At 44.9% G+C, this 22,314-nt stretch overlaps 2 protein-coding genes across 5 annotated transcripts; one reads left to right on the top strand and one right to left on the bottom strand.

Annotated features, from left to right (window-relative positions):
- Positions 1–2,948: 2,948 nt before the first annotated feature.
- Positions 2,949–10,864, top strand: CDKN3 (cyclin dependent kinase inhibitor 3). Of its 2 annotated transcripts, none has more exons than XM_040599649.1 (8): positions 2,949–2,998; positions 3,141–3,223; positions 3,755–3,810; positions 5,382–5,426; positions 6,441–6,663; positions 7,540–7,571; positions 8,410–8,513; positions 9,213–10,864. In XM_040599649.1, the coding sequence occupies exons 1-8, from the start codon at positions 2,987–2,989 to the stop codon at positions 9,294–9,296; spliced, it is 639 nt and encodes a 212-aa protein (XP_040455583.1). In that variant the 5' UTR covers positions 2,949–2,986; the 3' UTR covers positions 9,297–10,864. The 2 variants fall into 2 exon arrangements, with proteins under 2 accessions (XP_040455583.1, XP_040455582.1); XM_040599648.1 differs by having other exon boundaries at positions 9,210–10,864.
- CNIH1 (cornichon family AMPA receptor auxiliary protein 1) lies at positions 9,986–20,666 on the bottom strand. 3 transcript variants are annotated; one of them, XM_040599650.1, is made up of 6 exons: positions 20,358–20,666; positions 18,614–18,757; positions 16,027–16,095; positions 12,679–12,791; positions 11,606–11,749; positions 9,986–10,836 (listed from the first exon to the last, which is right to left on the bottom strand). In XM_040599650.1, the coding sequence occupies exons 2-6, from the start codon at positions 18,707–18,709 to the stop codon at positions 10,809–10,811; spliced, it is 450 nt and encodes a 149-aa protein (XP_040455584.1). In that variant the 5' UTR covers positions 18,710–18,757; positions 20,358–20,666; the 3' UTR covers positions 9,986–10,808. The 3 variants fall into 3 exon arrangements, with proteins under 3 accessions (XP_040455584.1, XP_040455585.1, XP_040455586.1); XM_040599651.1 differs by lacking the exons at positions 18,614–18,757; positions 20,358–20,666 and adding an exon at positions 17,485–17,639; XM_040599652.1 differs by lacking the exons at positions 18,614–18,757; positions 20,358–20,666 and adding an exon at positions 16,875–17,097.
- Positions 20,667–22,314: the final 1,648 nt, after the last annotated feature.

Genomic DNA, 22,314 nt, shown 5'->3' with positions numbered 1-22,314 from the left:
TAAGTGTCTTATGTCATGTAACATAAGCATTATTATCTCAAAAACAGGAAGAGCCAATTGAAAAAACATAATCCGAAGCAGCTACCGCATAAGCACAAACTTACCAAGCAGACTCTTATTTTGTTGTCAATGCTTGCAGTAAGCAATTATTTTCTTATATGAAGCAAAGACTTCCCATATTCTAATTTGTTTCCATTGCCTCTTCTCTTTCTCCCCTAAGAAGAGTCAGAGTCCATCTTTTTCAGACTCTCCCATCAGGTATTTGTAGATAGCTGTTCCTGGCCCAACCATTTATCTAAAAGCCCAATTAAAATTCTGGTTAAATCATATCTTATTCATCACCCTTTCACACCAGTGAAATAAATCCTCCAAGCCATGTATTTCAGCCCATGTCTGTGTCTATTTTTCTTCACTTTGCACAAGCCTCCAATCTACAAACTGACAAAAATTTCCAGAAGGTAAAGCCTTGATGTCAACATGTTCCTTTATATATGCCAAAAGGGCACTTTCTTGCATACCAGCTCCTGTAAGTCTTTCCTATAAAATACACCACAAACGAGCTGATCTAGTTGCTTTAGCACATTACAATTTGGTATGCTGGGCAACAGCTCAATTTAAGACTAATAGACATATTTGTCATTTCATGCTGCAAGGTGCCAATGGTAATAAATAATCTCGCAGGACCTCCCCAGGTTTGCTTTTGGGGTTATTTTCCTCCAAACTTTTTTCCTACATTTACTTCAGATTTCACACTTCATTTCATTCCTGCCACAACAGACCCAAGATTTAGCCTCACATTTTGCAGACTCCTTGGCATTACCAGCTGTTATTACCATTTTAGATTTCATGCAATACTGTACTGATTTTTACCACGTGAAGGCACCCAAACTCCAAAGAATTCCTTTGATCTTTTCAAAGGACAACCAGAAGTTATTATCACCGTTGTTATTTTTTTGTATTTATCTTTCTCATATTGCTGCTTCCATAAAGATGTAATGCTCAGATTAAAGTCTGCAACACCTCTCACATGAATAGACAAAATCAATCACAGGAGAAAAGTACGGCAAATTTCACATCTATATCAAATAGTACAAGTGTTGCACATAATCTCTAAGGGAACAAGAGCTAAAAAGACAGCAAACAGAAGCAAACAACATACCTGTTCCATCATGCAGTGGCTGTAGGAGTCATTACAGTGGCATTTGCAGCTACAGTGGCTAGCTGTCCTCATGTTGCCTCAATTCTTTGGATGAATTTTTTCCCATTGCTCATCTTAGTCCACAACATCTGCATTGTTTTAATTCTCCATTATGCTCAGTAATGTAACTTTCTACATCTGCTATCATATTCTAGGTTTTAATAAAGTGGTCTTCTCCTTGATCCTCTCATCATCTGTTTCTTCATTCCCTGAACCTACCCTAAATCCTGCAATACCAAGCAATTTGCTTCCACAATCTTTCTCAGGCAGGTTTCATTAAAACCTCCAGCTGTGGAACATTACTAATGTAGAACTAAAATCTCCACACCTGGAGACATTGCATTGGTCCTGCTGGGAATCCCACCAAACTCAAACTACTTAAGGAATTTGTAAACAGCCATTCTTTCAACTTCAAACATCCTTAAAAGTCTCCATGACTTTATTCTCCAGGTTGATGCGAAAAATCACTGTTCCTCCTTGGCTCCTTCACCACATAGCTCTACACAAGTCTAAACACAGACTAGAAATGCCTTAAAACAATTTTAAAAAACAAAACTCCACACTATCAACTTATGCATTTCTTCCTATTATTTAATGGCCAGAGTTACTGGCACAATAAACCAGATATGCTGCAAAAAGAGGTCTACTAAAATGCCCTAAGCTCTTCAAGATGAGGCATCCAGAATCTTCCCCCCACCCCTCCCTCCCTCCCTCCCTCCCTCCCCTGGAGCCATCTTTTGTGTTAAACTCAGCTCAAAACTCCATGTAATATCCCTAAAACCTATTTACACTGGACTTTTGAAAAGAGGACCATGGCAAGAGCAGGATGTGGATGTATGTAATTGCTTTAAGTCTGAATTTTCCATGAGATCTCACAAGAGCATACACAACAGCCACCTTCAGCTTTCCTTGTACATGGAGTTGTGAGTCAGCTACCTAAGCAGCAATGTTAAAAGTATACCTGTGACGTGCGGACAGTCCCAAAAGTTCTATGTCTTACTGCTGCCAAAATATTTGATATTAAGTTCACAGTTTAAAAGAGCAAGCATAGCTCATTTTCTGCTTTTAGAAAGTCCTATTTTCTCTGCACCCAGAACTGGTAACCTAAAACCTCCTCAGTGTACCTGGGAGCCCCTTTGAGAACTCCCCTGCACCCATGAAGGGTACAGCCACCCACAAAAACCACACTAATGCCGAAAGGAGCCACCAAACTGCACTCAGACCCCATAAATTCAAGCACATCCCTGCTCTCACAGGTGCTGCGGGTGATACAAGACTACCAAAGAGAAATGGAAATAAAAGGCCGGCGCTGCAGGAGCCCAGACAGTACTCCACGTTGACATCGACCGGACGCTTTGCAACACATATACCTCAGGAACAGCATCCCAAGCTAAAAGGGCTGGGGCAACGTGAAAGCAATTAAAAGTAAACCTACTTTCACTTCTTTTTCAGTCAGAAACACAAAGCCGGCCTTAAAAAAAGGAACTGGGGGCTGGTGCAGCCTCTTGCAAAGGCCCCCGGGGGCTCGAGACGCAGCCACTTCCCGCCACACCACCTCAGCCAATCAGCGCAGAGACCGTCGACTGCCAGCTCTAGGTTGTTTATCTTTTTTAAAGCCCGCCTCTCCTTCGCTGCTTACCAATCAGAATGCTCCTCTCGTGAAGCCGTAAGGCTTCCTGTGCGCAACAGCTTCCTATTGGGCGAAGAGAGGGAAAGGCTTGGCCAATGAAGTGGCTGGGGTGGGCGGGGACAGTTCAAACGGACGGGCGGCCGGCGGAGAGCGGCGCCATGGTGAAGCCGGTAAGGACCGGGAGTGGGAGCGGGGCCGGGGCTCGGGCTCGGGCTCCCAGGGTCCCTCAGTGCCGCCTCGGCCGAGGGGGCAGGGCGGGCGCCGGCCCGGTGCCGGCCCCCAGGTGAGCTTCTGGCTCTCCTTCCGCCGCAGCCCTGCGCCATGGCAATGAGCGACTTCGACTCCTCTGACGACGAGACCGCTGAGGAGGAGCTGAGGCCGCTCCCTGTCTCCTGGTAAGGCGCGCCGCGGGGCGGGCGTGGGTGACTTTTCCCTCAGAAACGACGCGGGAGCTTGCATTAAATCTCTCTCGGGAGTGTTTTCCTGAGGAAAACCCGCGCCCCGGTGACCTGCTAGCGGGAGGGCGGAGGCTGGGGCTGGGCCGGTGGTGCCCCTGGCCGGGGATGAAGGTGTTGCCCGTGAGCTGCCGGTGGGTGCGGGGCCAGGCCCGCTTCTGGGAGCGTTTCCTGGCCACCCTTGGTCCTGCTGGCCCGGGGGTCTCGGTGCTGAGGCGCGGGGAGTCGTCAACATTTTCAGTCCTTCTCTTGGGCAGGGGCATGCGATGAAGTATGCTACCAAACGTGTGATTCCCTTGTCTGATGTCATAGAAATAATACTGGAATTTATTCAGTTTATTCTTAAAATTGAATGATAGGTAGGCAACTCGTCTCATGGTCCCACAGAAAAGGAGTGTTTAGTAGTGAGTTATCTCTATTCAAATAATCAAAATGTTCTGTTCTGACTTTTGTTATTCTCTCCCCTGATAGGTTGTCTTTGTCTACTGTCTACTCTTCTGAGTTCCTGGGATTATGTTCCCTTCCAGGTAAGAAGTGTTTACTGAAATTAGCAGACGTGTTTGAAGCTGAAGAAAGGTAATACCTTGCACTCAAAGATCCTCAGTTGCATGTGCTTGGTAGGGTGACTTGGTTTTTAATCTACCACTGGAATCATTGTTTCAGAAATACCAAAGCTGATCTAAAGAATATCTTAATGAGTGGTAAGAGAATAGTGGTTGTCTTCCCTTGTCAGTTAAAATATTTGGCTTTTTGGCCTGGCTTACTATTTATAACAAGCAGCAACAGTGAAACAAGACTGCTTTAATAAATAATTCCTTAATAAAATATATCGGGCCTGAATTAAAATCACTTGCTGTGCTGACAGTTCTATACTGCTCTCCCTTAGTGTCTGGGTTGCCCTACCATGGCCATGATATAAAAATTAACATATAAGCTTTCACTGTATTTTTAACTACCAGAACTTCAGCCATGGTGTATCTCCTGTGGTCACGAAAGAGACAGAACTGGTGGTAGTGACAATGTGAACTTTCCCTACTTCATTTAAAGCAGTTACTTGATTTTCATTAGCCAACTCTGAGAAATATACAAGCTTGGGAACATCACCACACTAAACTAGAAAACAAATGTTGAATAATATTTGAACTTAGGGTACCTTGAGGTGGATGATGGCCAGCACTGATGAAAATCCCACTAACGCTTGAACACCGGTTAACATATATATGCCAAAAAAATAACTGCATTATGTTTTTTAGCTGCCTCACCTGTTCATGTAATAGCTGTTTCATCTTCATATTCCAACCTCCAGTCATAGCCCTGCTGATACAGCTTTTGGTCTGCAGGATTCTGCTGTCATGCTTTCAGAAGGTGTTAGAGGATATGCACAGTCCTGACCGTTGTCAGCAAAGGCATAAGAATTTTATGCCTGTGGGGCTGTAAGGGGAAGAGGGGAGACAGAGGGAGGATGCAGTGTAAATGTTTTGAGCAATTGCATCTTACAAACCAAACCATAGCTGTGAGTGTTGTGCTGCAGTATTCTGCAAGGGTTGCAAAAATGTCTCGGTAGCATGGTATGAGGAAAAAATGGAAGTGGCTGAAGATTGAGTAGTAAGGAGGATTTTTAATGTGATTTGTGCTGAGCATTACAGAAGAGGGAACTCACTTTCCTACCAGTCAACCAGACAACTCTTAAGTGATCTCCATCCAGCCCTTTGATTTGTTGGGGTTTTTTGTTTAGGTTTTGTTTGTTGGGTGGTTTGGTTGGTTTGGGGTTTTTTTTTGGAGGGGGGTGTTTAAGCTGTACTGTGCTTTATAATATCCCAAACTTTTAATCTGGATAAATGCATAGCAGTTTAAAACCTTGGGCAGATTTTTTTAATCCTATTAAATTACAGTGTTAATCAGATAATGGTGTTCAAACTGTCTTCTGTGCCAGTGATCTATTTGCAAAAATAAGAACTGTGTTGTATTTGGGGTGTGGCTTTGTTGTTTACTTTGGCTCTGAGGGAGAGGTTGTCTGTGCTCTGTTCTTCAGCTGTAGCAGCCATTCCATAAATGTCACATACCTGGAGTGGTAATTGTCATCCATCATTTATTTTAGGTTGCAGGTTTAAGGATGTCAGAAGAAATCTTCAGAAAGATATAGGTGAGTCTTCTGGACAGTGTGTAAATGTCTCTCATTTTCACGTAATCGGCAAGAACAGCATGCAGGTAAATTGAAAGTGTAAATTGCTGAGAAGCTGCAGGTTTACTTTGTCTTAGTCTGGAGACTTCTGGAGTTGCTGTTCATCTAATCTGGGCATAAAGATCCAGACACCAGGTGTCTAAAATGGTGGTCTCTTAATCATACTTCTACGATGGATGCTATAATTGTCTATGTGCATGTCATGATGTTAGAATGCAAGGCAGTTCTTTACAAAGTCCTGTTTGAGGGTATGTCTGACAGCAATGTCTGCCTGAGTTTTGGTGATACTGTGCTTGAAGGTGCAGCAAGTACCTTAGCACGGTCACTGTTATGAGTATTAGGTACCATTTTCAAGTATGCAATGCCACTTTCTCTGTGGCTTCTCCACCAAATATTGAATAAATAGTCAGGGTATGGCCAGGCTGGAGCTATACAGGCATCTCTGTATCTTTCACAGTAACCCTGAGGTCTGCCAAGTCATTTGCAGGAGAAAGTCTCTTCAAAGCATCTAGGATCAAGATGAATTACAAACTTGTAATCTCCTCTTCCCAGACAAAAGTGAGATTGGGATAGAAAAGATGAAATTATGTAGAGATTTGTACCGAGTGTTCATCTGTAAACACTAGAAGAGCAGAGGCTAATAGCAAAAACCCACGCAGTTTGGATGTAGTCACAGCTGGAGGTGGGACAGAATCATGCTTCAGCTGGCAGCAGTTAACAGACGGTTCAGAGTGCTGACAGTTCTAATGAGGCTTGTCTCAAGACTCTGAACTGAGAAAATTCCATTCATGGGTTACCTGAGGGCAAATGTGGGAGAGAGTCAGTAGAAGTAAATGCTGCTCAAAGCAAAATTGCCAACTCCTATTGTCTTAACCTCAGAGATTAAAAAAGAGAATCAGTACCAAGTAGCTTATCTGTTTATCCTTAAGTTTTATAGGCTTTTGTTTATTTGCAAGTGTCTTAATCTGTTGGCAGAAGAACTAAAGAATTATGGGACCCAGGATATATTTGTGCTTTGTACCAGAGGAGAGCTCTTAAAATACAGAGTGCCAAACCTTATAGATGCCTACCAACAGCATGGGATCTGTGTGCACCACTATCCTATCCCAGATGGGGATGCTCCTGACATTGCCAAGTGCTGCAAAATTCTGGAAGAGCTCAGAAGCTGCTTGGAAAGTAACCGGAAAACAATCATACAGTAGGTTCTGGTTCACCCCACATTCCTGTAAAAGATACCAGCTTGTCTCTAGATGCACAACCAGCTGCAACAGAATGCTGTCCAATGACAGCTGTGTTCTTTAGGGTTAGTTCAAGCATTGAAAAGCTGCTTGTGTTTCTTAAAGCTCCTTTTGGAGCTACCTTGTCCTTTGTAAGATCTGAATCTCTCATTTCCTCTTGCTCTATCCAGCAGGGCTTTAAAGCGTGTGTTGGATGGCACCACATGACTCCTTGCTGCTAGCCTAGTTCGATATTGGGTGTACAGTATGAGTTGTAAGCTAAAGCAGCTGTTGTCAGAGGATAACACACCCCTGGGTTGTTTTTCAGGGACTCAGTGGGTTCCAGCAGTGCAAAATTCACTCTTAAATTGCACAAAACTGGTTTAAAGTAATTTCTTTAGACACTTGTAGCTGTGCGCAGGGTAGAGGGGAAGAGCTCTGCAAGTTGCATGTTCTCTTAATGGTCCCGCCGACAGCTGCTTGCATAGGTGTCCACTGAGTCCTTGGGCTTCCTGCCGATGCAGAACCCTGCTGCTTTCATTGTCTTACAGCTATCATCAAAACCTTAATCTGGAGTAGGATTTAAAGAAAACTGAGATTGTCCTCCTGTGCCTTTGGGACTATTCCCATGAATAAGGGGGAGCTTTAAAACTGAGGTTCCTCTAGAAAGGCACCACTTAAGGAAGGCCTGAAGAATAAACAGGAGATAGTGTTGTGGGTATTTCTATTGAAACTCTTATTCTGACTTTCTTGTACCCCTACTCCTCTTGATTTTATTAAGGCAAGAATTGTGTTCATATATTTACATATTGAGGGGGCTCTGGGTGTTAAAATCAACTGTTTTCTTCTATTTTCAGCTGTTACAGTGGTCTTGGGCGCTCATGTCTCGGTAAGCAGTTGTCTTCCCCCTCTCAGTACCTAACTCACTCATCCTGCCCGTTATCATGAGACAGCACTGTCTAAAGGAGCCAAATTCTACTTGAAGCTTAACTGTGGTTACAGTGCAAACTGCCACTACAAAGAGCAGGCTAGTTAATGTATTTGGGCCCATTTATAGTGATGAGTGACATAAGCATGTCACAGTATAGACCTTAGTATGTAGGTGAGAAGATGGAGGGTCAGACAGGGGCAGTCTTTCAGTGAGGCTGATGAGAAGTTCTGTCAAATTCCTGACTCTCTCCATTTTCACTGCACATTTTAGTCTCATCTGACTGATGGGATTGCACCTTCTCCTCTTCCCCGAACTTCTCATCAAAAAAAGGAGATGAACCTATTCCTCGGCATCTTTCTTCAGCCCAGTGTTCCCCCTAAAGTTTTCAGGGCCATTAATTATTGTGTGTGTCCTGGAAGGAGGGGGTGGCAATACTGCTAAAAAAGCAAATGTGGTCAGAAGACACAAAGGGGAATTTACTGGGTGTACTGGGACCCATTCTTGAAAAGCCTAGAATTTGCATCCCAAATGCTGCTGGAAAGGCAGGGGGGAAACGGGGAGGGGTTTTCACCTGTTTCCAAAACCTGCAGGCTTGGGCAGGAACAGCAGGCAGATGGGGCCAGTGCCAAGAAATTCTGTTCAGCAAAAGATCCAACTACTCTGTGACCCTGGTACGAAGAGGTTGAGTTTTACTGGAGTGGTTTTCATGGAACAAACCTACTACTGTGCAAAAGTGGTGCTGCGCACAGCCAGAGGTGCTCAGCAGCATGCATGCCTATATACCTTTCATTCACAGTAGCTGCGTGTCTCCTGCTTCAGCTTTTGGACACACTGGCACCTCAGCAAGTGATAGACAGCCTCAGGAACTTGAGGGGATCTGGAGCGATACAGACCATCAAGGTAATGAGGCTACAGCAGCTAAATCACATGATGAAACAAGTGGAGAGCTTAGCTGGTCCTCCTCTTCATGAAGGGGTCCCTCTGGTCTTTCTGAGATACTCTGCAGCTGGTGCCCCTGCTGCCATCTTGGGTTTGAGCTGCTTCTGGCTTTCTGCTTTCGTGCTGATTCTGTCTTGTTCTGCCTCTACTGAATTCAACATCTGTTCTCACTGTCTGCTGATCACCATTAGTAACTTGTTGCTTTCTCATCCTTATACCTGCTCATAACTCGCTAAGCTACATCCCTCTTTCTGTTACTCATGTTCCCCTCACAATGTGGACATCTGGTTGCTTTTTCTGCCTTGGTTTTATTCCATCTTCCTAACCCAGCTAGCCACGTTTGTCCTCTGTAGCTACTACATCAATAGACTTGCAGTCATCTTTTAAGTGTCCTAGCACTAGTGTGAAAACCTACATGGCAGGAGGCCTAAGTGGCTGAATGTAATGGGGTTTCTCTTCTTTTGGTGGGATTTTTAGCTACTCTACATACTTCCTTCTGTTGGTGTGAGTCCTGGATGTTAGGCTTTTAAAACTGTTCTACGTAAAGGAAAGAGGAGCTGATATTTAAAAACTTTACAAGATACAGCTTTTTGATATGGGTAGTACCCCCTCTGGAAGTGCAGAGCACTCATTACAAATCTGGTTGTGCTTTTCCAGCAGTACAATTACCTCCATGAGTTTCGGGAGAACCTAGCCACACATCTGGCAACAAAGGATACAACATTGAGATCAGTATCGCGATAATGCATGCTAGCATGGTGCACCTTTGTCTGCGTGGATGCGGCAGACACCTGGGCAAGACACCTCGCTCCTGACCTTTACGGTTTCTCATTGCTACTGCCTGTGTGATACAACTGCTCGCTTCCAAATCTGCATGTCTAATGTTGGGGTGGGGGAAGGAAATCCTACAGGACATGCAGCATCTGCCTCTATTTAGCAGCCTTTAATACTCACTGCCTTAAAAATACATTTTGTGTTCATTACTGTTTGGCTGGTGACCTGTCATCAATATAATAATGACTCTTACAAAGTGTCTACCTCACAGGACCCCAGCCTGGTGGGGCTGGAAGGGACCTCTGGAGCTCACCCAGCCCAACCCCCTGCTCAAGCAGGGTCTCCTAGAGCGGGCTGCACAGCCCAGGCGGGTTTGGATGTCTCCAGAGAAGGAGACCCCACCGCCTCTCTGGGCGGCCCGGCCCAGCACTCCGGCACCCTCGCGGTAAAGACGTTTTCCCTCACATTCAGGTGGAACTCCCCGTGTTGCAGAGCTTCCCTTTTCCAGGTACAACTTGATTCAGTGTTCCATTTTTAAAAGGAAATGCAATTATTCATCAAAAAAACTAACAGATGAATACAACAAGTATCTGTTCAATTCCAAAACAAAACAAGGCACCAGGTAAAAATAAGTGTTTCCACATTTGAGGGTTTTTTTAAATATTTTTATTTATTGCACTAAGGAACAGCAGGGCAGTTTCACAATCTCACTTTCTGCTTTGAAAATGTCTGTAGTATTACTCAAGTATTTTCATCGTTGGACTTGACAAATGTTGTAGGTTTGTCCATTTGTTAATAAGACAGCACAGACATTGAAAAAAATAATCACTTAAATACATTCCTTTGTGGACAATTCAACTTCTATCATAATGACATATGCTTGAGATTAAAGCAAGATTAAATGTTTGGAGAAAATATAGAAGTCTCTGAACCATGCATATACAGGGAAGGACTAACCAGATTGGGGGGGTGGGGGTGGGGGAAGCAAAACACAACAAAACCCAAACAAAACAGAACTACTTTTTGCAATTGTGTCCACGAATTTATCTCTCAAGGCCAACATCGCCTACAGGTAAAACACAGAGCACTTCTGGTCCTTCCCAAGTATTCAGCAGCTACAGCTGATTTATAGTTACAAGTGGGATACACAAGTCCAAACGAGCCACTACAAAGCCCAGCCTAAAGAAAATCCCTAGTGCACTAAGGCTAGTCAGTAACGCATACCTACTTGAAGATTATGGCTGTTCCTTATGGAGTGCGAAGTCAGAACTTTTCAAAAACCCAGTAAAATATAAGAAAACAGTCTTTCCACAAGTATAAAGTGTGGAAATATGTTAAAAAACAGGGGAACCATAAATTCCTAACACAAATGCAATAATCAGATTCTGTGTTTAAACTTGGTAAGAGGCTCTCATTGTAAAGAATCCATGTTTTGTGGCTTTTGCATGCACTTAACTGGAACAATGCTCGATCAATGTCTTCTTAAGAGCTCACCAGAACATAAATCATGCTGGAAAATAAAATGAAAATAGTTAAGACACACCATTTCCATTCATGTTACACATTTTATGATACAGTTGTGTATTCTAAGGAACAAATTGGTGTGAGGAAGGTAGATTGTGACTGAAGATTCCACACAACACATCAGAAGGGCACTGCAAAGTACCACATGAACTGCTGCAACAACAGTTGTCACTAGAGCAAGTGACATTACCACAGGGAGCCCTGTACAAATGTGATGCCTATATGTTGAAAGCCTAAACTATTCCAGCTGCATTGTAAGAAGTGCAGCGTGCCAAGAACACCTGCACGCTACTTCTCATGTCACACCACCCAGACCAGATGTGACCACCCAGCAGCCAGTTAGCTTTTGAGCCAAAGAACTGGGAGGAGGAACCAGGTGGTGGCACTGGCTTTTGTGCCTCCCACTCCTTTTCACTCTTGGAATGATCTTTCCACATCTGACTTCAACAAAAATCACTTTTACATCAAAATACCTACTTATCCTAAAAATATTGTTCCAGCTTCTAAATGAAAATACTTGGGTGGGGGGTTGTTATACTATGCTTAAAAGAAGGAAAGTGTGGAGCTTTCAAGTCTCCCGTCACCGTATATTCGAAAGAGTAACTGCGACCAAATTAAGACTTGTGTTTTAAAACAGACTAAATGGTGACTGTGGATTCTTTTCCAGGGAAGTCCCATGTACAACATTTCTCTTTGTGCACTGAGCCAAAATTTCAGACTGAAGATTAGATGGGAGACAGAGGAAAAAAACTTACCCATATAGGTAGTAAAAAAATGATAGAAGGTAGAATGCTAATTTGCACCATCCTTCTTTCTGGCAATAGGCTAAAATATCTGCATTCATGATGGTTGTAGGATCATACAGACCAGGGCCACTCATCACAGGTCTACTCATGTACCTGAAAGTGACAGACAGTTAGTTTTGTGGTGGCAATGATGGGAAACGTTGGTTCCTGCCCCCCACCCACCAAGTAATACCAGAACCGAGACAAGGAATCGCACCCCTCACAGCAAAGTCCATCACTCCATGTAGGAGATGGTGAACTGTGAGAGCAATACGAAGCCCCATACTAAATGTGTCTTATCAAGGGGTGTTCCCAGGTGGTGCTGCGACAGCTTACCTCAGCCTTAAACCATGCTGAACTCTAGTATGCCAAAAGGGACTAGGACAAATTTATAAATAAATGAAAAACTGAATTCCTGATGGAAGGGGTGAAAAGGATGGAGAGGAGACCAACGTACTACCCTACGTAACCTGCAGCCTCTACTCGTTAAAAGACATGCTGGCTACCATGGTGAAGGAACGCTCATACGGGCCAATACGAAATGACCCTGAAATTATAGTTTAACGCAGGCTGCTAGGAACAGTCCTGCCTCCACCCCTCGGATTCCTCCTCCTGCCGGTACTAGCACAAATACAGCCAAGCTGTGAAAGCTGTTTCGCTGGGTCACATTTCAAACAGAGAGCTTCCTCCTGCAGCTCCCCAGCACAAGGTGAGGCGGTGCCCACGTCTTGGTGGTAGGAGGAAAGCAGGATTGCCGCTTCTACCGGCAATCCGCTCCACGAGTCAGCAGGATTAGCACACCTTTGACACGTCAGCTACCTTTAACACATGCAACACAACTTGATTCTTGCATAGCACAAGTGAATAAAAAATTTAAATGACAGAGAAAGCAAAGTGATGGATCTTATTTTATAGCTATGACATAAACTTTATCTCTGTCATATCAGAAAGCATCTTTATTTGCCAAAGACACGGAACACTGCAACGACAGAATGAAGGAACAGTTAACGTGAGTACAGAGATACCAGACTCATCAATATTACCTCCAAATATGATAAGCCAACAAAGGCATATTGAGACCCAGTGTAAGCCACTCTGCTGCACAGAGAAACATAACACAGAAGAATGCATGGATGAGGTACTCTGGAAGTACAAGCTGGAAAAGAAAAATATGAGAAGTTTCGATTACTCAAAGCAAAATGTGTGGTGTTTATTTTGGAGGTAAGCTACCGTTTAAAGAATACTATTTAAAAACGACTAACAAGAACAAGACTGCAGAGAGTGAAAACAGCAACTAGCAGTATCTGCCTTGCTGTTTTCACAATGGTAATTCATGAACCAAAAAGAAAAAATTATAAAGTTAAATGCCCAGATCAATTTTCTTTTTTTATTGCTTCTATTAAATAGAATGCACTGTTGACAGATTCCACGCTTTATACGTGACCTTCGTAACAGAAGAGATCATAGAGATATTTCTGCTCATGCAACAGAGAAATATCAGTAGGACACGTGCTCCATGTAATGGTTTATAGGCAAAAAGATGTTTTGTGTTTTCCTATTTTACAGCTTTGTTTTGGTATGCACACATAGATAATTTTTCAAATTTAAACTACAAAATGTATTATCCCAGGCAGAGCTTTACCCAACCAAATCAGCAGGTACGCCGTCACACACACGGATCTGCACACAGACGAGCGCTGTGCCACCTGCTGCGCAGGAGGGCATGACAGCAGCGACGCACGTAGAGTTCAGGGTGTACTGGCCAGCTTCGTTTTCCTTCACAAGTACCTAATATGCATGCTTTATAGCATCATGCTTTCCAGCAGAAGCCCACAGAGCTAATTATCAGTTTACTATGAAATCACAGAAAGCGTGAAATGCCAGGTAGTATTAGTGTTATTAATAGGAATAATATGGAGAGATACATAGATTAAGGCATGCAAAGAGCCAGCAAAATCTCACACCCACCACAAGAGTAAAATTTGCTGAAACGAGTCACCCCAAAGTGGTATTATTTTCTCCTTTTATCACACAATTCAGAAAGAAGCAAATCCGTACGCTTCTGACTTCTCAGCTCAGGACATCTCCTCATGAAAGATACTCCATTTCCACCCAAAGATTTAAATTGTGTATGTGTGTGCACACGCATACATACACACACAGGGCACTCTGCCCCTCTTGTGTAATATGACTAACATTGCATAGGATGACTATGCTGAAGTTTCAGCGTTTTAGAATTCTTTTTCATTCTCTCTAAGCAGACACTTCTTTTAAACCCCAAAAATATCTTCCCAGAAATCTAAAAACTACCAACAGACATTCGCACCACCTACTTTGCTACAACACTCTGCTTCCCTAAAGAAGAATATCAAACAAAGCAAACTCGCGTCAACATCAACAAAAATAAGCCGTCAGACTTGAGATGTTTCACGTAAACATTTTTGTCCAGATCCTTTTTTGCATACTTACCATTCACAACTCGGCAATTATTTATAGCAGAACAACAACCCTATCCAAAACGCAATGCATTTGGCACCCTTCTGAGACAGATTTACCAGGTCTGGAAAGCTGTAGTTTATTTAACTACACATCTCAAAACATATTTTTCTTTATCTTAATTGTTTATTAAACCCTACTCTCACACCAGAATACTTGTCTCTTGCAATCTTACTGCACTTTATCCTCTCTGGCTGACCTGAAGGAAAATTAACTATATCATATTCTACTGTGATATTTATCACAGAAGCGAGGGAGGAAGAAATCTCCTTGCTGAGAAGAGATACAACTATAATAGGAGCAGCAAAGAGAAGGCATCAACTGTGTACTAAGCAGTTACTATTCTGGGCTAATCTTTCTACTGAGGTGTCTCAGCTCCTACCAGACTTTTTATTCTTTGTACAGAAAAACAACACTTCAGCGTTTTTTGTCCAGCATCATTTACAAGAGCCCCTCAAGAGTCGCCGAAGGATCTTAACTTCACTTTTAGTATCTATTCTACTTTCACAGGAACAGTAAATATTAAGTTATTTAATATTTTCAGTCCACAAAGCTATCATATAAATAAACACTACATGCATGTGGGTTAACAGAAGGTTAATATTTGCATTAAACATGCGCATTATACTTCAAAGGTTGCAATAAGATCATAATGCATAAATGTAATGAGAATTTGCCCTTCCCCATACTGTAGCAGAAATGACTGTAGAACAGACCAAGCAAGGGAAACTGTTAGATGCACAGCTATCTGAGCAGCAAACCTCACTCCCTGAGATGCAATCCTCTGCCTACCGCCTCTTCTCCCCTCCCATTCCCAGGCTGTAATAATTGTTGTCAGTTTATGTGCTGTATGTCGAACAAGCGGGTTGGTTCCCCCTGCAGCTAATGGTAAATTCATTTCTCATTCGCATAATTTACTTAACTCTTCAAAACACAGTAAAGTTCCAGTCCAGCTGTGCTGCCCGGCATTCTACCTCAGCCTGGGCACAACCAAGCCAAGGTAAAACCCATGAAAAACACACAAAAGCCCTGCACTATCAAACTACATTCCCTTTAACAAGTATCCCTTTTGTTATTGAACTATTACAGATGCAAGAAAATAGTTTGCTTCAAATTGTTTTCATAAACCAAGGAGTATCAGAGTTGCATCCAAGAGAGGACACCACAATACGTCCCTGATCCTGGAACATAAAACAAAGAAGTAAAGATAACGCCCATCACATTTTGCCCACCTAGATCCTCAAGCAAGATCAGAATCGACTTGGTCAATGCTTAAAAAACAATTCATCTCCTACAATCTCAGCGTTCAATACATGTCGCTTGAGAAGTATTATTTCTACCTGAAGTTACTTTGGCTAACCAAGAGGACCTGTAACAGGCATGTAACAGTTTTCCCCACTTTACTGGGTAAGCAAGCAAAATTGTTTTGCACAAAATATGGAAACCCATGACATTGTTATAAACCCCCCACAAATGAATAACGAGCAGATGAACAGGCACACTAAACAAAACAGCTTAATAGTATTACAAACGTTCCTAACAAAATGAAAGTGGCATTAAAAACGTTAAACTGAAAAGCAGTACACACCTTTAATGCAATTTTGACTCTTTTAATCTTTTTGACCTTTTCAACTGTCTTTGTGCCGAAAACGTAGAAAGCAGATTGAAAGAATGTTAGTACGACAGCTGACAAGATCACCAGCTGATTAATAACAGTCAGAATATTCAACTTGAAAGTAAAGAATCAGACAAAGCATTTTCCTTAGAACTTCTGTCGAACAGCTAGGTTTTGTCAACCCAGATGCAATTCTATTGCCTAGTCTGATTACATCAAAGTAACACCCAACAAGCATTTTACATATATTAATTTAAAAAATATTTAGTGTGCTACTTACAGGATTGAGTGTATTACATTGGTCTATGGGATTCTTGTAATCGGTCTTCAGTTCATCAAATGCTATAATCTAGGAAAAAAATAAAAATTGAAACAGTTACGATTCTTCAGTGCAGGAGCAGCAAAGTATTTTATGCATGAAAAATGACATTTTTGGCACAGAGCCGTAACATTCAACTGCTGCCATTCTATCCAGGAACATAATCTCTCCTGAGTAAACCCTAGTGTCATAAACCCACAGGTAAGTCACATTCGAAACAGGTTATACAAAGAAAAAAGCAGAAAACACTTCAAGCGTTCAGAGACCTCTGCCCACACTCTGCCTTTTTACCTCCCCACCAACAACGAGCTTCCAATGTCACTTTCAGCAGTTTTTAACCCCACGCTGCGCGCAGACCCCAAACCTCGCAAGTGACTCTCTTGGAACAGGAACCCGACACAGGGTTTGTTAATAAAGAAAAAGCAACAGTGACCTTAAAAGCAGCCAAATGTTTTGTCTCATTGTCAAAGTACATGCTGACCCTACCTGTATGTCTAAAAGGTGCATCCATAAAGAAAACCCCCACATATACTTAACCTTTTCTTGCCATAAAAATCAGACAAGGGTGCGGGATGAAATACAAGGAAAGCCACTTCCACACTAGGGTCACGGCAAACATCACATCCTCTCCTAGAGCAGGATCTCACAGCTGATCCAAGCCAGGTTCCCATTTGGCTAGCTCTCCCCGGGTCAGGCTCAAGACAGAAAACTCCCCCCAAAATATTAATGATTATAATTATCAGATCTCAAGTTGGGAAAAAATACCACTCTCAACTCATACTTTCGGTTAAGTTTGCAGCCAAACTGACCTCAGACGAAAACATTTTCAACAACTGCATTTTCAGGCTGCGCTCATGTAAAGCGCCGTTTAATGAAAGGGACATGTCTTACATCGGAACTTGAAAACCCATTTTATCCACAGAGCGGCACCGCCGGGTTTCCGCCTCTCCAGGCCGGGGCCCCAACGCCCAGCGCGGCCCCGGGCAGGCGGCTCGGCCTCCGGCCCGCCAGGCCCCCGGGAAGCCGCCGGGCGCCCCACCAGCCGCCAGGCAGGGCAGGGCTGGGCGCGGAGCCCCGGCAGCCCGCCGCGGGGACACCCCCACAGCGCGCCCCGGCCGCGGTGCCACAGTCGAGCCGCCCCCCGCCCCCGCAGGCCCCCCGCGGCGAGGGCCAGCCCCAGCTGCCCCGGCCCGGCGCGGGGAGCGGGAGGGCACCTCCCGCCCAGGAGCGGGACTAGCTAGCCCCGCGGCCTAGCGCCGGCCTCGGCGGGGGAGCGGCCCGAGCAGCGCCCGGGGCCTCCCGGCGGGCAGGGCGGCGGGCTGCCGGCCCCTCAGCGCAGCCCGGGCGGCGGGACGGCGGGCACCCGCCCCTCGGGCCGCGCGGGAGGGACGGCGCTAAGGGCCGCCCCCCCCCACTCACATGCCAGATGGCGAAGAAGATGAGGGCGGCGGTGAGCAGCAGCGCCAGCATGTAACAGAAGGCGGCGAACGTGAAGGCCATGGCGGCGGGCCGGTAGCGGCGCGAGGGACGCCAGCCGCGCGCACCCACCGCGGGGCGGGGCGGGGCGGGGCCGGACGAACCCGCCGCCGCGCAGCTGCCGCGCGCCCCCCTCGCCCCGCCCCGCCCCGCTCGCCCCGCCCCTCCTGCCGCCGCGCGCGCCCGCCCGCCCGCCCGCCGCCATTTCCCCCCGCCGCGCCGCCATTTCTCCCCGCGACAGCCGGGAGGCCCCGCAGGTGCCCAGCAGCCGCCCCACGGGACCGGGGGACGGACTGCAGGCGGGTCCGGCCCAACGCGAGACGAGAAGATGGGCGCTGGGGCGGCGTGGGGCAGCCGGGCGTGCAGCCTCGGAGGGGGCTCCCCGGGGGCGCGGGGTGTCCCCCGAAAAGGCAGGCGGCCAGCCTGGAAGCGGTGCAGTGCTTGTGTGCGCCCCACAGGCAGCGGGGCCCTGGGTCCGGCAGCCCCGGCACGGTGCCGCCTGGAGCCTGACTGCAAGAGGAGAAAAAATTTGTCTGTTTTCCTTCCACAGGGCCGCACAAAAGTCATTTCAGTTTTAAGCAACGACACTTTGCAATAAAGGAAAGTCCGGGCGGTATTGCTGCAATAGTTTCCTCCAGACCAATGGCGTACGTAATGATTTCCATAAAACTAACAGCTGCCAAATAGTAAATTACATTTTCTGGTGATACCTGCTGGAAAGCTTTACATGCAATTAATTGTCACAACGAGGGGTGCGCAGCAGCTTTATTTCCTTCACCAAAAAGAATAGGGAAAGCTGCAGCAAATGAGCTGTCTTTATGAAATCAGTTGTTGCGAACACGAAGTTGATCTTTCAGTATAAAATCACTCCTCTCGTCCACAAACTACTCCCATAAAACTGCTGTCCGCACACCACGGCCGCTGCTTAACAGCTCCTTGTCCCTTGCTCCTCAGAGGAGCGAGTTGGAAACAACAGGGGGCCAAAGTCATCTTTGCAATAACTTACTTTCTACATATAACTTATTTTATCATTCATTAGGCCCTATTTATTAGGTTACTGTTTATTTCTTACCTCAAGTATCCTCGAGCTGCACAGGTACACTTGCTCCCAAGACCATGTGACTGGATTTTGCTGGAAGAGCTGATGCTCAGCGTTCAAACTCCCCATTCCAGGCTTTTCCTAAGCCATTCCGGAGGGTCATTTCCATCAAAGAAGCTGTAGAAGGTAAAGAAAGAGAGGCTGTGTGCAGAGATGCTGTTATATCGTGGGACCAGGGAATTGCTCATTTTTGACTGCAATATGGAAACGAGCAGTTTGATCCACTCAAGGTAGATACGTACTTTAAAAGGCACCTGGATATAGTGACCATCACTACTTTAACTTATGCCTAGAGCCTCCCTGGTGACACAAAGCTCTGCAGAACTACAGATGTTTCGGCACCAAGCCTATTGATACTGTCCAAGAAGGAGATGTGGCTCCCCATAAGACCCACCTCAGGCCACCAGTCTCACCTGTAACTCTGAACTTGTACTTCAAGACACATAAATACGCAGGCAGGACTCTAGACAGGCCAGTGCCAAGCTGCTGTTCATGTAGCGCCTGGGCTGGCACCACTGCTGTCAGCAGCGTCGCGGCCATTTGCACAGACAAGTCACCACAGCGGTAACATTTTCTCCCCAGCGCTCCAGCTGTAACAAATCCTGACAGGTTTGTTTTGGGATGTGTGATCCATATTAGCTGAAACATGGGAAAGAAAAGGCAAACAATCTGTTCAACACCCGAATAGGCAGTGGTGTTGTTACGCTGCCGATTGTACTTGGTGTTCCTGTGCAACAGGGATGTGTAGTACCAGAAATGAAAAGGTGTGTCAGCCATGTTCTTGCATTTGCAATTAATACTGGTTCTGCCTCAAGGAACGCAATATTTTATTAACTCTGATGCTTGCACACCATTCAACTGCAATTATGTTGTCAGGAGAAGTGGAAGGCAGCTGTAATGTTGTACAACAAAGATTGGTTCATTGAAGGACTTCTTGTATTATAATTATCTTTATATGATAAGACAAAAGGAAATGAAAACCAAGTTCTGTAGAAAAGGGTCTAATCAATTCTCATTTCACGCATTTATTTGGGAACTCAAATCAGAGAACAACTGAGTATCTTCTCAGAATTTTCTCCGATTATCTTGTAAACAAGATAAGGAAGACAGTGGAGATCTGGAGATGGCCTACAGCTTTTAATGCACTTCCCTTTTAGCCTGGACTCATTGAGTTTAATCCTTCCTGGAATCCCAAGGGAAAACATCAGTGCCTGTTCACTTCATCTTAAATCCCTTTCAAGTATTTGTCCTTATCAGAAAACAGTCATATAATCAGTTGTAATTCAGCGCGTTGCAGTCTGTTCATACAGAAGATTTAGCTAAAGACAGACGGCTCTGGCAGGTCATGACAACAGCACTTTAGCAGAGAGCTGTGAAGGAATATGACAGAGCAGTTCCTCTGAATTATCACAGTAGAAATGCACGGGTTAACCACATTCTTCAACACTAAAAATAATACCCCTGGAAAAACAGTCATTTCCATTACAAATATCAGGGAATAATCTAATACTATTGAACTCAGTAATAAAAATGCTGCTGACTTCAATAAAAACTTCACTTACTGGGTTTTCAGGAGAGGAAAATTTGAATATTTATCTCCAATTTAGAAGAGACTCTCCAAGTACCTCTAATGTAGTCTAGCAGAGGTCACCTTTCTGCACACCTTTTAAATATACATCAGAAGCAGCAAAAGCACACAATCTCCCCACCCACTTACCTCATTTATGTGCTAACAGGCATCAGGATGGAGGATGTTGGTTCACTGTTCAATCAGCAGGATGGAAAGATCCCTGGACTTGCAAGGGCACCAACTTCCTTTCTGAACCGGCAAATTTCCTTTCTTGTTGCACTAATTAACTCATCTTTAGAATCCCTGTTTAGACTCTACCACCATGTGTGTGACCACATAAAAAAATAAAATCGCTACAAATTCCTTTGCACATGAAAGTAAGTCTCAAGAGAAACAAGAATCACATTTAAAACTCTATTTCAAAACACAGATGCTGCCAGGCATCTCATTATGGAATCCACTCGTGGCCTCAATCCCTCCAACATTTACTGTCAGATGGCAACGGTTTTTTTTCAATAGGCTAAATATTGAATGTGCAACCTGTCCTTTTAATAAGAGGGTTTGGTTTTCTCTTGCGTAGAGCTCCTGTTAATGGCTCTCTGTACAATTCTGAGCCCACAACATAATACCAGTGTGTGATCAGGCAAAGGGACCAACAGTTGTTTTTTTCAAGAACATTTTATAATGTGTTTCAGGATTTGGCCACTCATTAACAAGGGGATTTTCCAAAACATTCTGCATTAGTCTAACTGTAGCAGTGTTGACTCTGAAAATATCACCCTTAGTTTTAGCTCTTCAAAGAGTAACTTTAAATTCTGATCCAAATATAAACCAGTGTAGTGGTGTCAGCCTGAATAAACAGAAGCTGAAACCACAGCGGTAGCATTTTAAGATGGCGTTAGGTCAGGTACCAAATGACACCACCTAAAAAAAAAACCAAACAACTTTCCCTTGTTAATTATTTCACTGCTAATTTTAGCAGAAACCCCATCGCTGCTGGATAGGGGAGAAGACTGCATCAGGTAGAGTCAGGGCAGTTACTCGCTGGGACAAAGGCATTTGGTCCTCTGCCAGATGTAACATCATGATTGTTTCTGCCCCAAAGGAGGGAAGATACACGCACCTTCTGCTTTGTATCAATAAAGCAAGCTGTTCAGGGCTCAGTGTCTTGTCAACAGCCAGAAGACACAGCCCAGTTACCACAGCCTCATGCTTCGCCAAGCAGCTCTTCCAGTTCCAGCAGAAGGCCTGCAGCATGCTTCAAAATTTGTGAGGGAGAATAGTCAGCATAGGGCACAGGAGACTTTGATCTCCCTGTTCTCCCACAGACATCCCATGTGGCCTTGAGTACGGTATCCTCAGGCCCAACGTGTATTTACACACTTAAATCACACTAAATAGGATTTCAAAAACCTTCATCTACATCTAAATTCCTTCACAAATCTTGCTCTTGATCTCTCCAGCTTTATCCATGTTAGCAAATCAGCTCAAGGCTCCATCAGCAGTAGAAATCCACCCTCCTGGTTGTTCTTAAGAAGTACTGCATCCAGCTCTGGGGCCCCCAGCATCAGGGGGACATGGACCTGCTGGACCAAGTCCGGAGGCCACGGAGATGCTCAGAGGGCTGGAGCCCCTCTGCTGTGGAGACAGGCTGAGGGAGTTGGGGCTGTTCAGCCTGGAGAAGAGAAGGCTGCGGGGAGACCTGACAGCACCTGCCAGTACCCAAAGGGGCCGACAGGGAAGCTGGGGAGGGGCTTTTTACAGGGGCATAGAGTGGTAGGACAAGGGGGAATGGTTTTAAACTGAAAGAAGGCAGATTTAGGTTAGACAGTAGGAAGAAATTCTTTACTGTGAGGGCGGCGAGGCGCTGGCACAGGCTGCCCAGAGCAGCTGTGGATGCCCCATCCCTGGGAGTGCTCAGGGCCAGGCTGGATGGGGCTGGGAGCAACCTGGGCTGGTGGGAGGTGTCCCTGCCCGTGGCAGGGGGCTGGAACTGGATGGTCTTTAAGGTCCCTTCCAACCCAAACCGTTCCACGATTCTAGAATGTAAGTCCTGCCCTGCGCTGGTTTGGTATCAGTACCAGTTCTCCGCTTGGTAACCTCA

Source organism: Falco naumanni, chromosome 7 (assembly GCF_017639655.2).
Source record: "Falco naumanni isolate bFalNau1 chromosome 7, bFalNau1.pat, whole genome shotgun sequence".
Taxonomy (NCBI): domain Eukaryota; kingdom Metazoa; phylum Chordata; class Aves; order Falconiformes; family Falconidae; genus Falco; species Falco naumanni.
Note: the sequence above shows the minus strand (reverse complement) of the source record. Positions and strands in the feature narration are given on the sequence as shown.